Genomic DNA, 15,147 nt, shown 5'->3' with positions numbered 1-15,147 from the left:
TGTTTTGTTTATTTGTTTTGCTTCGACCACGTGTTTGCAGTGCGGGCACGCATGCGCATCATTGGTTCTGACGCTTTGCACATGTCTGATTTAGTGGTGCGCGCACGGCCAAAAACAACACTGTTACGTGAGCGCGCAGTCTAGAGTCTGGCCTCGGGTTGATTGGGTGTCTAGCCTTAGCCCCGCCCGTATTCACGGTGGATTGGCTATTCTGAGATCATGCTTCTCATTGATTGGATGCTATTTGTAGAAGCGGCTGTGTAGCTAGGCTCCTGATGCCTTCTAGTGCCTCGACGATGCTCAAATTTCGAAGTATAAATGTGTTTTTCAGGTGATTTAATAAAATTACCTACGTCAGCGGCATCAAAAGACTCCGTTCTTCAATTTATACTTGAATAATTCTGTTTGGAGACAAACATGCTTTATACAAGGCATCTGAGGTTTCTCTTATTCATCAAAATATTAAAAGAATTAAAAAAAGCAAAAAATAGCCAATAACCAAATTCATCAGTTTATTTTCAAAGTTTTCAGAATAAAAGTGGAAGCTTAAATAAAGGCACCAAATAAAAAAAATGCTTCTAAAAAAATGAACTTCCAAGTTGGGAAAAGATAAATCAGGTTCTGCCCTCTTAATGTATTTTTTTCTTTTGTTGACCCATAGTCTAAAACATAAAATACTTGTACTTTTTATAAATATCTAAAACTGCCTTTCCAACATTTAAAATAACGCTGCTGCCGTTTGTGTAGGTACTTGATGTTTTCGTCACTTAATGTACAAATCTTTCTTGGGATAAATCGATTGTTATATTTCCATCGATGACTTTTTTTCTGCCCAATCCTGCTAATCTAGATTTTCCCGCAACACTTAAAGGCAACACCGCTGATTATAATTGAAAAACTGCTTCAATTTCACTTTTGTACAAGTTTGACTCTGTGGCTTGCTCGCTGGGTTCATCCGGATGTAGAAACTCCACGGAATTGGCGTCCTGGATGTTTAGTGAATTATTGAAACGCGCTGCGCATCACCGAGTGATTAGGATTTCAGTATAAATAAGGCCGCAGACAGGACAGCTCAGCTTGATATTACTGAGGTTGGATATCCTCCTAAAGCTGCAGGCTGCTCCAACATGCGCCCTCTGTAAGCCGACTCACGGATGTGACTCTACTGCGGCCGAGATTTCCCGCAGATTTCATCGTCTGGCGCAGCGAAGATCCACCGAGGACACCGATGTTTTTTGAAGAGTTTTTGATGGCACTCGACCTAGTCAAGCTGCTGCTACCGCTGGCTGTGTGGGACGGTGAAGGTGTCCTTATGTTGTGATAGATCCAGACTCAAGCAGCTCCAGCTGATTTCTTCTTCGGGTTATTTTTGTTTCCAAGGGGGGGAAGGCGAAGTGTTTTTGGGGTGAGTACAGTGGCAGTGACCTGCTGGAGGACAGGTGTTTATCAAGTAACACTGGTCTTATTATATTCTAAAACATGGGTCGCCTTGTATTGTAGGTTTGTTTCCTGCTGCTGCTTCCTTCCTATCATAGGATGATGTTATTTTAGGATAATGTTCTAAACTGACGATGCCATTTATGCATGATAACAGTATTCTGGCCTATTTCCATAATGTTCTCCAGAGTCCTAAAGTTTGTTATTTATGTTGTTTGTTATTTAAGTTGTCATATTCCCCCTATCTCAAGTATGATACCTCTGTGGATTCGCGCTCATTACAGCTCCCGTTTGCATTGGTGTCTTTAATGAGTCACAGTTCATCTGGTCCTCATGTTAGATTCAAAGACTTAGCTCTTCCAGTAGATCATCTTTTGCGATATATCTGTTCCTATTTGGCTGCAGATGTCGGTCAAATTTTTTTTTTTGGTCTTTGTTGAGGAGGAGGGGAGGGATGGGGGGCTTCATGCCACGTGAACTGGCGACAAAAACACAGTGAAAGGACGCATTTCATAACGCTCCTGCGCGCACGGCCCGCGCCCCACTGCGGTGTGCGCGCTTATGTGTTTACGTGCAACCACACGTCGTGCTGCATGTTTGGGATTTAATGAAAACAAAAAAAATTCTTGTCGTTTTACATTGCATGTATTGCAATGCATGAAACCTGAGTAGGGGGCGTTGTTATTATGATCTGGCGTATATTTATTTTGGGACCTATTAATGCCGTCATTCATGGTGTTGTGTTTCAGATGTGTGCATTGTGATGCGGTACTGACATACAAATTGTGAAGTTGCAACAGGAGGAGAAAGCGCCATAATTGATTTTTCGTAAATAAAATACAGCGTTGCCCCCCACAGATGGCTACATTTTCCAGGATTATCGATCTGTTGCTAAAATTAGCTCAAGGGAACTGGATTATTTTCAAGGAGCTTGTTCTTCCAAACTGTAGTTTATTAGTCCTGGATCAGTAATACTTTAAATATACATTTCTTTGCTTGTCATTAAGTTTGTGTCATCTTCATAACAGACTGTGGCGTCTTTTATATTTTTTTCCGAGGTTTAAATCAGTAATCAGCCCACACACTTTGCATCTAAAATGGGCTGGTCTCCTTTTTTTGCAGAGTGACGTAGAGATGGTATAGAGAGAGTCACAGATGAAAATAAACAAAATCATTTAACAGAAAAAGAATCAGTCGGATTCATATTCTCATCTTGTATTTATTTACACATCCGGGGATGTGTGAGCTCACGCCTCCCGTCATTGGTGCGTTCACGGTACATGGGAAATAATGGTTTCAGCATGAAAGAAACCACGTTTCAAAGACGACAACGTGTGAAACTTTCTGCGTTGTTCCTGTAATTACGTATTTTTGGTGATCACTAATTCGCTCACGTTACACGCTGTATGAAAAAAAAGAGAAGTTTGGATTTAGAATGTAAAAATGTAAAATGTAACCACCTGACATCCCAAAATGATACCAAACGTATTCCTCAAGTGATGTATGGGCTTCTGTACAAGGCTGACAGTTTAAAAAAAAAACTAAAAAGAAAGAGGGGAAATGAAAAAGCAACAAATCAACAGAGGCTAATATGCCCACTGTAAGTTAATTAACAATACAGTCATCCAAGACAAGGATAATAAAGTGGTAAAAATCGCATATATTATGAACATCTATGATACAAAGTAATTGATACAAACTAATTGATACAAACTAATTAATAATTCGGTTGAAATTAATATGAACTTCCAAGTGTACTGAGACAAATTTAGCAGAAGAGATTACATTTATTAACGTTGATAAAAATCGGTTAATTTAATGGAAAAATATAGTTGTTTCGAACTAAAAGTAAAGCAGTACAACATAAAAATGAATGGTTTTCATCTGTCACACAGGACCCAAATGCAACGCAGCTTTGTATTGGTCAGCCTAGCTGTCATTCACTGTTGTAGCTCCCTCCCACGTGATGACGTTTCCGTGCCAAAGTAAGCAGGCTAGTCCATTACGCACACAAAAGACACAACAAAAGCTCGTGTTGAGAAAAATGAGATCAGTCAGCACCCAGCGGACACAACAATAAGTTCCCGTCTGGCAGCGTCACACATGGACCAGAACTCGGGACGAAGACAATCATTTATTTAACTAAAAAAACAACCAAAAACAATAACAACAAAAAAATCTCTTTCTTCAGCAAGCAGTTGGCCACCAAGCTGCGTTTTGCTCAGAACTGATCCAGGTGGTGAGTAAGTACAGCAACGGCAACATTTAGCTCAATAAACCCGAGAGGCAAGCAGCAAACATGGTTCTGGTGTCGTGCTGGCTTCACAGACTGCACCAGGATCGGAAAACAAACAGCACACGCAGTCACACTGTTGCTGGCGTCGTGCTCTTTGTTAAACACATTTAGGAATCGCCGATGAAAAAGAGGAAAGACGGCGCTTATGAAGAGGCTGGAACTTGTTTGTGTCAATAGAAATGCAAATTAGAGTCAGGCTTTGTTGGAAATGTGGTGTTTTGTCGTTGAGATTCTGTGAAAGGAGCGAGGCTATTGTCTGGACACTTCTTCCTGTTGGTTACCAAAGACGCACAGCTCTTTGTTTTCACTTCGCTCAGTTAGAATATCAGCTGTTCCTCCTTGGTTACCTGTCGACTCCACTCACTTTCTGACTGAGACAAACGCTCTTAATGTTACCCTTAAAACAAGTTAAAAAAAAAAAAACAGACTTCATATCAGACGACAAAGAAAGCTGAAACAAAACAACAAATTGACATGACACGAATTGACCTCGTAGCTACATTTTTTAAAGAATTAGTTAATTTGTGTTGCTGGAAGAAAAAAAAGTAAATGCAATGCAATAAAAAGTTGACTCAGATAGGACCATGTGCTGCTTTCAAATACCCAGAAGTCAGCAAGTTGGATTCACAAGAGCCCAAAACAAACAAACTGCTGACTTCCTTATTTGGCAGTTATGAATAAAACAGTAAGGTGTGTGTGTGTGTGTGTGTGTGTGTGTGTGTGTGTGTGTGTGTGTGTGTGCACGCATGATTTTGTTTTTGCAAATAACAGCATGCTATTGTGTGAGTTTGAATGGCAATCTCCCCTTTCCATCTTAAGGAAGCACATGTAATCATTGATGACACACACATCACGTCTTGTTTGTTTGTGTGTGTGTTAGAGCTGATGGGGTTAAACTGGGCTACTTAAGAAAGGGGATTTCAATCTTTTCATGCAGGGATTATACCTCGGGCACCTGTGCCGATTATACTGTATTTATATAAATATGGCTGGACAGGGGGCAGTTTGCAACTTTGAATGTACCCCTCCACCACTAATACCACCACCTGTGTGTGTGAGTGTGTGCGCGCGCGCGTGCAAGCGCGCTTGTGTTTGCAGCAAATTGTGGCTGTTTCCTGTTGAGTTGCGGAAGCTCCTTTCTTTGTTTTCTTGTCTGGCTGCTGGCTTCTGTCTCAGCGGCGGTGCTGCTCTTCCTGTTGCGGCACGTTGAGCTGAACTGGAAACTTCCAGAGCCCCTGGTTTTCTTTGTGTTTGAACTCCCTGGGATGCAGTCTTGTTTTACAAGGTGCAACCTTTGTTGTGCAGAGTTGCCAGAGAGTGAGACTGTAGACTAGTCATAAATATGCTTTTTTTAAAATCAAAGTTTTTCTGTATGGCAACAGGTAGTTTTCCTTCCTTTCAGTACAAAAGATATCAGGTCTGAAAACTTGATCTCAGGATTTTATTGTATTTTAACACTTTTTAAAGTCCTTATATTTCCGTCAAAGTTTCTTTTGCAACTCTCATCAGTCAACAAGTGTGTTTTATGATTATGTTGGGGAAGAATTGAATGCCACTGTTCTTGAGCACCACCCTTAAGCAGCCCTGTTATCATCAGAAACTGAAGAACTTGGATGCCACAGTACTGCCTACATTCTTTGATTGACAGGCACTACACTTAGGGATAAGCAGTGTGAGTCAGAGCCATCATGTAACAACCCCTCCACACATTTCACCTATTAAATTTGTTCTTATCAGAGTAATAATGTGTCTCAGAGTTGGGTTTTTTGAAGAAACAGGAGGTCCTGATTCAGATCTGTCAAATACCATCTTTTCTTTCACCTTTTTTCCAAAATCTATGAAAATATTATTTTTTGCTTATTTGAGAAGCATAGAGGAGCACGCTAACTTTTTTAGAAATAGACCTATTTGCCACCCTCCCCATTGCCAGACTAGAAAATAAAAATACCCTTTTCTCCCCTGTGCGTGCATGAAGTAGCCCCACAGATAGCTGCTGACTGCTAGTTAGTTTACCACAATGAATGGTAGTGGGTGGGACATGTTGGCATGCCTCTGTCAAAAGTCATAGTGAAAAGTCAGGACTGAAGTTAATTTTTGCACCTATGAAGAAAAAGATTATTAAACAAGATACCATTACAAGTAGGGATACAAATATTGGATTATTGTAACAGATAGCGATACATCCACCTACCTAACCGTAGAGATCATCAACCCTCTTCTGTAGCAGATTAACATATGATGTATATACTCTTATTGTGATGTCCTACTGGCAGAGGACTTTCAGCAAATTGAATAAATAAGATGTACTATTAATTCACTGTGTAAATAAGAGCAATCGTTATGAATACGTCATGTAGAACATGTCATATTTAATTTCTGACCGAGTTCATACACATTGTGTTCATATCACTCCTAAAAAAGAATACTTGGATGATGATCTCCCAGAGACAATCCTTACGATCAGGGTAATTTGGGCCTATTTGAAAGTTAACGAAGGGAACAGAACATCTGTCCACAGGGCTTGTACATTTACTGGATTTATAGCAAACGGAGAGTCAACATGTGACATCACCAACAATCTTCTCAATGTTGCTGTAAATGGCTGCTTTTAATTCCACTTCAAATCTACATCAGTCAGATACTTCCAAATGGAGTGTCTTGTCCCTCCGTTAATACCATTGGAAATCTGTTCAGTTCCTATGGAACACTCCCTGATCTCTGCTGTGTTTGTGAAAGCTTCTCTTCACACATATTTTCACTTCAGTTTTCCCTCAAGTATGAAGGAAAAACAAAAAAAAGAACATTTGCCATATATTTGAGATGAGGATGAACACAGAGTTAGCAAAACAAGCTAATGTTAGCATGCTGTAAGAGGGCTAGCAGAGCAATAACATAATCGTTTTTCCATCAGTTTCAGAGTGACACCTTTGACCCCGGGCCAGTCAGGAATGAATCGCTAGCTTTGTACACAAATGGAGAAGAGGTTGCTGCTCAGGTTTTACCTGAAGGGCACATGTTGTCTCCGTGTCCATCTTTGTTGTCCCAAAATTGTAACTGTCGGGCTGCGTCTTGGCTCCTCCTGGTATGATTGATGCTAAGTATTCATTGCAAATAGTTAATTTTCGGTCTGTTTCCGACAATTGAAATCCATACATACCACCCACATTTGGAGCTCTCCCTCTCTTCGCCCATCAGCAGTTTTAGCAAGTGGATGACCTCGTCACACTGCGCCCAGCTCACTCACCCCACAGACATGATGACAAGCACTCAGTCCAGGAAAAATAAGCCATGCCATGATTTTTTTTTCGTGGTTAGTAATATTGACAGATATCAGCAGTTTTGCTCATGCTGATAATTTGCCTTTAAAGCCAGTATTGGTCGATACAGATGATGCACAGGTAATATTGTGCATCTGTAATAACAAGCTGTGTGAAAAAAGTAGAAGAATGCTTCTCTGAGCAAAACACCCTAACCTGAAGTCTCATTGTTCACTTCTACCAAATCCATCTTTCTCCATCTCCATCTTTGTTCACAGAGAGAACTGATGCATATATTCAGTCAGCTGCAGTGGACCACAGACACAAATACAATAATTTATAACCATAATTAAATAGACAAGATAAACTAAAGGGGTTGTCAGGGGCAGCAGGAAGAAATGCTATTCCTTGTGCATGAACAGATGTTGGACAAGGAATACAGCGCTTGTTAGTTGTTTCTGAGGTATTGGCCTACGGTGCAGGTTTCTCGGTTTCTCCTCATGTCAGGTTATTTCAGAAGACAGCTTACCCCTCGATTGTCCTGGTTAAAGAGAGAAATATTTGGTTTCAACAGAAATATGCCATTTGGAAATTCTTGACCCGGGGTTCTCACATTATTTAGCTTAGGACTCCCTTAGCCTATAAAAGTTCCAGAGATGTTCAGTCCCCATTTTAAACCAGTAGGGACCCTTGAATATGAGGATATTTTGGTAAATGTTCAGATGTCTTTCAAAAGCATTGTAATACAAAAATTTTATCCAACACAACTAGTCTGGCCCTCAAAAACATAAATTTAGGGAATCTTTAGAGATCATTTAGCATTTTTGTTATGCTACTTGTTTTGTAAAAGTTGTTATTTTTGGTCATGCTTTAGTAACTTATTATCTTTGCTCAAATGCTAATCACTTTTCCCCCAGCAAATTCCGGTAATTTCTTTTAAAAATATGAGATAATAAAAAAAAAACCTAAACCATGAAATGTAGCTTGAAGTATGACTGGAAAACCATATTTATGATTATCCAAAATGACATATTCAAAGGTCAGGTCAGTGATGCTGTGTCTGATTTCTTGTGCTTCGTTTTGCAGAGGACCTCCGTTGAACCCTGGTTGATCTCGTACCTAGTTTTGTGAACCCTCGGTCTCCACATGGCAATGTTGCAGGTCTCCATGCGCTGGTAGATTTTTGGCATACTGTAGACATGTAGCAGTGTTTGTGTCTCCTAAATTCACATCGTTGTAGTGATTCAGCTGCATTGTCTCATCTGCTATTCTGGTCTGACCTTCATATGAGCGAGTGAGTGTTTCTCAGCCGCTGAATTAAACTCCAATAATATGACCAAACCCGTGGTAAGACCTCATTGTTCAAGCTGTATACAGCTTTCTGTGCTTTATTTTGTTTTGGGTTTTCTAAGGAAAGCTCAGAGTAATCACATGAATATATGTGTAGTTTTGGCTGTCCCTTCTATCTATATTGCATTATAATATATAATATATATCATATCATATATTTTTCAAGTTATTCCTGTGGTCTGGGAGTTCTGTGACATCACTAAGCTCATACAGGGTAGGAAAGGTGATGTTTAGGCAAACCGGTGGTCACCAACCCTATTCAACTCCACGGAGAAACACAAGAGCTCCTTTTTTATTGAATTTTATTTCACCCATTTTTTAAACTAGTTGCTGTAGCCCTTGAAAGAATTTAATTGTGAATCCTATTCATATTAAAGGTTGTTTGAGTCAAAAACCTTTGCTTTTTAGTTGGGCAATTTTATTGTTGTACCATGTTGCTGTTCAAATCCAAACTCCATTTAGAAAACAAGCATTTTTAGTGGGTGTTTGCTTGTTTTCTGGTGGAAAAAACATGACTGGCATCAGTTATCACTTTGTACAAATCAGCATAATGATGGAGATACTTAGCATTAGTTTTAAATTGGTAATGGTCAAATCGAAGTTAGAAGCAACAGTCATTCAGAGGACTGTGAAACTCCCTTGCTTGTGTGAACCCTCTGCTGCTCTCTCACGGTGCATCACTTGCATATAACAACAGACACAGAATTAGACTGTGCTTGCCAGTGTATCTAAAGTACATGGAGGTGTGTTAGGCCGATCTTAACAGGTTTGTGGGTGCAGTTCTACCTTGATACCTACATAGAAAAGAAAATCTAAGGGTTGTCTGCAGCCTTCTGGAGGGTGGTAGGCTTCGGTGGGTGCTTCTTCCAATAAAGTTGGATGTTATTTGACAAAAAAATTGGTTTCGTACAGTTTTATAAATATTGTCCCCTTAATAGTCTCAAAGGAAACACAGATTAAAGTATTTTGGGGTTTTTTTTGTACAGATCTTGATGTTCAGCAAAAATAGTCAATTTTATTTAGAGATTACACACGGTGATTATATATCACTGGTTAAACAAAGCCTTCAGTAGAGTGATTTGACTTGCTAGCTACAATTTAGAATAGTTCTTAAGACTGCAATGGCAAAAGATCAATGAATATTCAACATTGGAAATTTTCAAAGGAAATATGTGGGAATTTGAGGCTAATATATATTGTGTTTTCTTGTCATATACAGACACACAGATATAAACACAAACATTCTGTTCACATAAGCAGATAAACATGCAAAAATTTGTAATACACGTTTTTGAAATTAAGTCTTACCTGAAGTAGTGTGCAGGATGCTAATAATCTGTCAACGTGATGGAAGAATGTATAGTGCATGGTGAAATATAGGTGGTATAGATTACCCCAAATTCTCCTGTACATTTTTGTTATTCACATATAGTCACAGGGATGACCATGTAAAGTTTCCACCTCTTTTACCAAAATACAAGTTTAAAATATTCCAAAAATTTCAGTAACTTTTCCAAAAATGTTCCATTAAATTTCCACCCTTTTGCAACCCTATCTAACTCTGGTGTGCACTGACAAAAGCTGTAAGTACTGTGTCATCCTACTGAACATGATAGATCTCAATAACACCTTGAGAAAAATTCTTTAAATTTTCCTCGAAAGTTCTTTGGGACTCGAGGATGAAGTGAAAGATTTTGGTGGTCGTGGTCAATGTGACAGGCAAATCGCATTCAAACAGGCAACAGAAATGTGATGTTCCTAATTTCCTGTAATTGCTTGGACAGACTTTATGCAGACAGGAAAATAAACAAAAGCTTCCTTTTATCTGAGAAACTCCTCATTTTTTTGGTTCAGGGAGGAAAAACAAAGACTCACGTTTGCCACTAAAAATAAAGTTGCATTTGGTTTTGAAGTGACACAAGCTGAGTGGGTTTGACGAGACAATAGTTCGTTTGACCCGTCATGATATTACATCCCCGATTAGCCATGTAGTGGTCAACAACATAAGATTCTAATCACATAATAGATGATTGTGATCCAGTGATTGTCCCAGAAATGAGCTGCACTTCTTTTGAAAATGCAATCAAGATCATGAGCTCTAAAAATAGGAGATATGAATGCATCTCACTGAATCAACTTTCCTTCTCCCTCCTGCAGGTTTGATTTTCTCCCGTGGTGTCTGTGTGGAGTCTGCCACACACCCACTCCACAACAACGACGGCTTTTGCTTGCATCTTCCAGTGCTTCTTCTGTCAGCAAGTTCAGCAGAGCTGCAACTCTTCCAGTGCCAGCCCTGACACCAGCGAGGAGCCCTGCCCCACTGACATGGTGAAGATGACCAAGTCCAAGACCTTCCAGGCTTACCTGCCGTCCTGCCATCGCACCTACAGCTGCATCCACTGCCGGGCACACCTGGCCAATCACGACGAGCTCATCTCAAAGGTACCGCAGCCAAGTTTGCCCCTCTTCCTCCTCCACATTCCCTGCAGTGTTGCACATGACATTCAACTGGTCTTTCTTGTACATGGTAAAGGACCACACTGGATCTCATGTCAGCCATGTTTGGTGCCATCATCAAGGTTAATAAACACAAGATAAACCTGCAATACAAAAGAAAGTTGAAATATTGTTAATAACAATGAGGGTAAAGCTGGTTAATCTAAAGGCATGCAGGAAGAGACTAGTGGCAAGGCCAGTTGTAGTGCCATCACCTGTCATCTTCCAAGTTTGTTGGTACTGGTACTGGGCCAATTTAAGATTCATCTACGTGAGCTTGTATAAGGTAGTCCTTCATAGTATGGGTCTTATCCTCAGTAGATTTGGGTTAGTATGTCTTCTGTGCAGACAGCTGATAACAGCAGCACTTTGAAGCTGCATACAAGGAGCTTCAGAAAACTGTAGTTTATCCACTGACTATTTTTACTGCTCTACAGTTTTCAAGTCTAAAACTTCCTGCCTATTTCTACTCATTATACACATGCATGTATTTGAAATTGCTTTTGCACAGTAATAAACTGCTGCACAGATGACATATTTTGGTTTCTTTCAGCCTAAAGCTAAAGGAATTTTACACTGGATTTTGGATTATTTCTAAAAAAAAAATGAACGTAAATAAAGGTTTATGCGATTTGTTTTGTTTCACCAGAGCAAAATCTTCATGGTTAAATTCAATTGATAGAAGTGCAAAGCAAATGCCGTTTCTATGAATGCACTACACCACAGTCGAATGACACACATCAGTGTTTTAGGACTCGTTTTTCCACCAGTCTTTGCAGTGCAGAACATGAGTAGAACACATTTTTTGCATCTATTGTTACATTTTATTTTCATCCTTATCTCGTGCTAAATCAGTTAGCGTTTCCTTGTTTCTTGCAATAGCATACCAACACTTTTGTTGTTGTTAATTACATTGGAGTTGACATTGTGGATGATATAAATGTGACAGTGCTAGTGTAATATTTGGGAACGATAAATCTGTGGCTGGTTAAACCCTGAAGTCTTACGGCACCGATTGAGGTATTAGTCGTGGTTAATGGCACTCGGGGGCTGACAGCGATGTCATTTTAATTGATATTCACCTTCTTTCTTGCATCTCCAAAGCTTGCTCACCTGTCTGCTTTTGCATCTCTATTTTATTTGCTGCCAGTAAATTCTCAGAGGCTTTGCTGACAGCCTGAGCTGCTATTATTATGGAGTCATCTCTGCAGTGCACAAAAAGAGCTGGTCAGTCATTCAAGTGTTGCTTCCTTGGCTATTTTTATGTCTGTTTTGTAGTTTGAAAAATGAAAGAGCTAGTTATCCTCACTGCACACCTCTGGTAACCTTAGAGGCTGATTTTCAAAGAAATCAGTGTCTGATTGCTCATGTTTTCTCTGAAACAGGTTATGTTGTTTTTATGTTTATTTGATCGTATTTGTAATCTTTCTTTGTTAGAAACTCAGCCTGTTGTGTTTAGTGGTCAGAGAGGTTGCCTTTTGTGTTTATAATTTTGTTTATTGAATTTGATGAATGCAATCTCAGTATATATAGTCAAATATCACCAAAAGTTGCTGACACAGAAACTTCCGATCATCTTCTACATTGTTGTATTGTTTCAAGTCAGAAAGGCTTTCCTCAATGGCCTGAACAGAATCCAAATTTGTATCAAATAAGCATCCGTGTGTGCTGGTTTTAAGTTAAAACCAGTTCTTATACATCAAATATTCCAAGAAAATGTATCAAAGCTGCATCTGAAAATGTTTACAAAGTTAACATGTAACTGTGGAAAAAGGCTCAACTTCAAATATAGTCGTCTGTGTCCAGTCATTCAGAACACCAGAGTCTCAAGTATGCCCATTGTCATTTAGTTACACCATAAATGTTTTCCAAAGGTTGAGGATGTACTTGTGCTGGGGGATGTTGCAGAATGTGACAGGCAAATGACGATTCCTTTCACAGCCTTTTCATTTAAAAAAAAAAAGATGCACAAAATTCCGTGCTTAAACTGGTAGCATGTTGCTATTTTCAAAGCTTGTACATTGCTAAAAAAAAATTCTCAATTCCATGATCCCTTTTATACACCTTATTTTCCCAGTGGAAAGAAAAAAAATGGTAAGAAAACAGATTTCACATGTAGTACTTGTGCTACACGACGTTTACAAAATATCAAATTGCGATTATTTTAACTGGTTTTGCATTGAGGGAATGTTAATTTTTACGTCCTTATACTCATTTTTTATTGAAAATCCCATTAAACTAGAAAAGGCGTTAGATAAACTTTTTGGGGGGGGGGGTGTTGGTATCAAACAGAGATGTTTTCTTCAGTCTACAGAACTGTAACATTTCAAAGTTGTTTGTCATCTTGTGGAAAGACTTGAAAAAACATGAATTTATATTTAGCACAAGTCAGCCTCATGATGTCCTTATTTTGGCATTATTTTGATCAGTTTATTCTAATTAAATCATGGTGAAATTGTAGTTAGGAGCAGCTGTTCCTGGAGCTGACCAGGCTGTGTGCGCCATAAGTTCGTCATTTCAACTGCCTCTGGATAATGTTACAGACAGACAGGACAGTGTTCAGTTTTCCACACACACTGACATACATACTGGCCCACTGTTACAGGGCAGCATGAAGGTTATTTCTGTCATGGTTGATGACAGAAGGAAACTGTAAAAAGAGAGGTGTACCTTGAGTGAAGTTAACCCAATGTAGGGAGAAGAAAAGGGAGAGAAAAAATGTTGTGTATACAACTGCAAGATCCCTGCAGTGAAATTCCTCTGATACTGACTTAACACCTCCTTCTATATGTAAGTATAGAAAACATGAACTGATTCAGGTCTAATTTTGCCCAAATGTTTGCAATATATTTACTCCAACTTTGTGCAAGAGATCAATAGAAATGTCGGTATTTTTCTGGCAGCATTCACTCTAACATCTATGAGATTTAGTAACTCTTTGGGACTCTGTTTGATTTCCTGAAATAAGTCAGAAATTGCTGAATTAAATTGCTGGTAGTGTAGTGCTGAGCTTTGAATTTGCACGTGTTCTCTGGCTGTGATATCACACAAAATAGAGGAAGCTGTTACAGTTGTTGAAATCACTATGATGTGGTTTGAAATCACTTGAGCTTGAGCCGTAACTGTGTCTCACATGACTCACGTTTTTATTGAGGTATTTCTGATGAGAACAGTTGTAATATTTGTCTCCACATTGTCTCTGTATAGTAGTGAGGATTTTGCCTGTATTTTGTCTTTCTTTTACTGTGCTGTCAATATCAGTTGATCAATATCAGTTCGGAGATGAAGTCAAGGTGAATGAAGTTTTAAGAGGCTCTCTGATTAAAAGGAACATTGCATCATTCTCTTATATTTTTTCCAAAAATCTCTGTAAATTGTTCTATTCTCATCCTATCATGAAGCTACCGTGCAGTGTTGTCAATCAGTCTTCAACCATGAATCACTGTGGCTGCATCTGTGGATCCCTGCATGTAAATCCCCCCACATCCTCTCCCAAACAACACTGTTGATTTTAGAAGAGATATATAGTTGAAGTTCAAAACTAGGCCTGCAGTAATAGCAGTTGGCTAGTTTATATTTTCTTGTCAATACAAAAAGCTCAACATTGCAACATTATTGGTTTTGTGAGGAGGAAAGTTCTCCCCTTAAATAGCTTTCCAGGTGGAAACCATTATTCTCAGGGATGGGGGGAACATATGCAGAAATTGCAGCCCCTTCCCAAATTCCTTAGGTTCTTGTTGGGAATTTTTGTTTGTTTTGGAGGATATTATATACTTTTTCTGAACTGTTTATATCTATTGCAAATTCAGCCCTGTTTACATGGGACTAGCAATGCATGGATCACTTAAATCTTATTACTAAAATCAGAATACTTGCCATGTCAATCTTATAATTGCTTACTTCAGGTTAGGTGTATTGTCTTAATCAGACTGGTGTTGTATAATGGCTCTCCGTGTCTAGTAGCCAAAGACAGTCATAGCAATATTCCCACACTAGCCCTATGGACAGGCATTTTTGTGACATGTACGGCAGTCAAAATGCTTTGATACATGGCCCACCTTCCAGAAAGTGTCACTAACCTGGCTCCAAGCACACTGTTTGCATTATTTAAAAAAAACCAAAACAAAACCACTCCAAATATACAAAGATCACAACATGACAGATATGGTTTCAGGTCAAATTCAGACTTAATGATGTAATGACGGGGACATACCACTCCTAAGTTGGGTTTTGCTTTGTAGCATGTAAACAGGAATATGAATTGAATTTTAATAAGAAAATCTCAGTGTCTTAATTGAGATATTGTCTGAA

At 39.1% G+C, this 15,147-nt stretch overlaps 1 protein-coding gene across 3 annotated transcripts in view; it reads left to right on the top strand.

The window, feature by feature from the left end:
- Positions 1–879: 879 nt before the first annotated feature.
- ypel1 (yippee-like 1) overlaps positions 880–15,147 on the top strand; it is a 36,933-nt gene continuing 22,665 nt past the window's right edge. The window contains exons 1-2 of one of the 3 annotated variants that reach the window (XM_086206922.1): positions 880–1,405; positions 10,498–10,782. In XM_086206922.1, coding sequence (XP_086063048.1) covers positions 10,666–10,782 — 117 coding nt within the window. In that variant the 5' untranslated portion in view covers positions 880–1,405; positions 10,498–10,665. Of the gene's footprint in view, positions 1,406–3,304; positions 3,681–10,497; positions 10,783–15,147 lie in introns of those variants that run through there. The other 2 variants (XM_086206924.1, XM_086206923.1) reach the window with 2 other exon arrangements.

Source organism: Aulostomus chinensis, chromosome 6 (assembly GCF_037954235.1).
Source record: "Aulostomus chinensis isolate RoL2024-O1b breed Wild chromosome 6, RoL_Achi_v1.0, whole genome shotgun sequence".
Classification (NCBI taxonomy): domain Eukaryota; kingdom Metazoa; phylum Chordata; class Actinopteri; order Syngnathiformes; family Aulostomidae; genus Aulostomus; species Aulostomus chinensis.
This window is presented reverse-complemented; position numbering and strand designations above follow the sequence as displayed.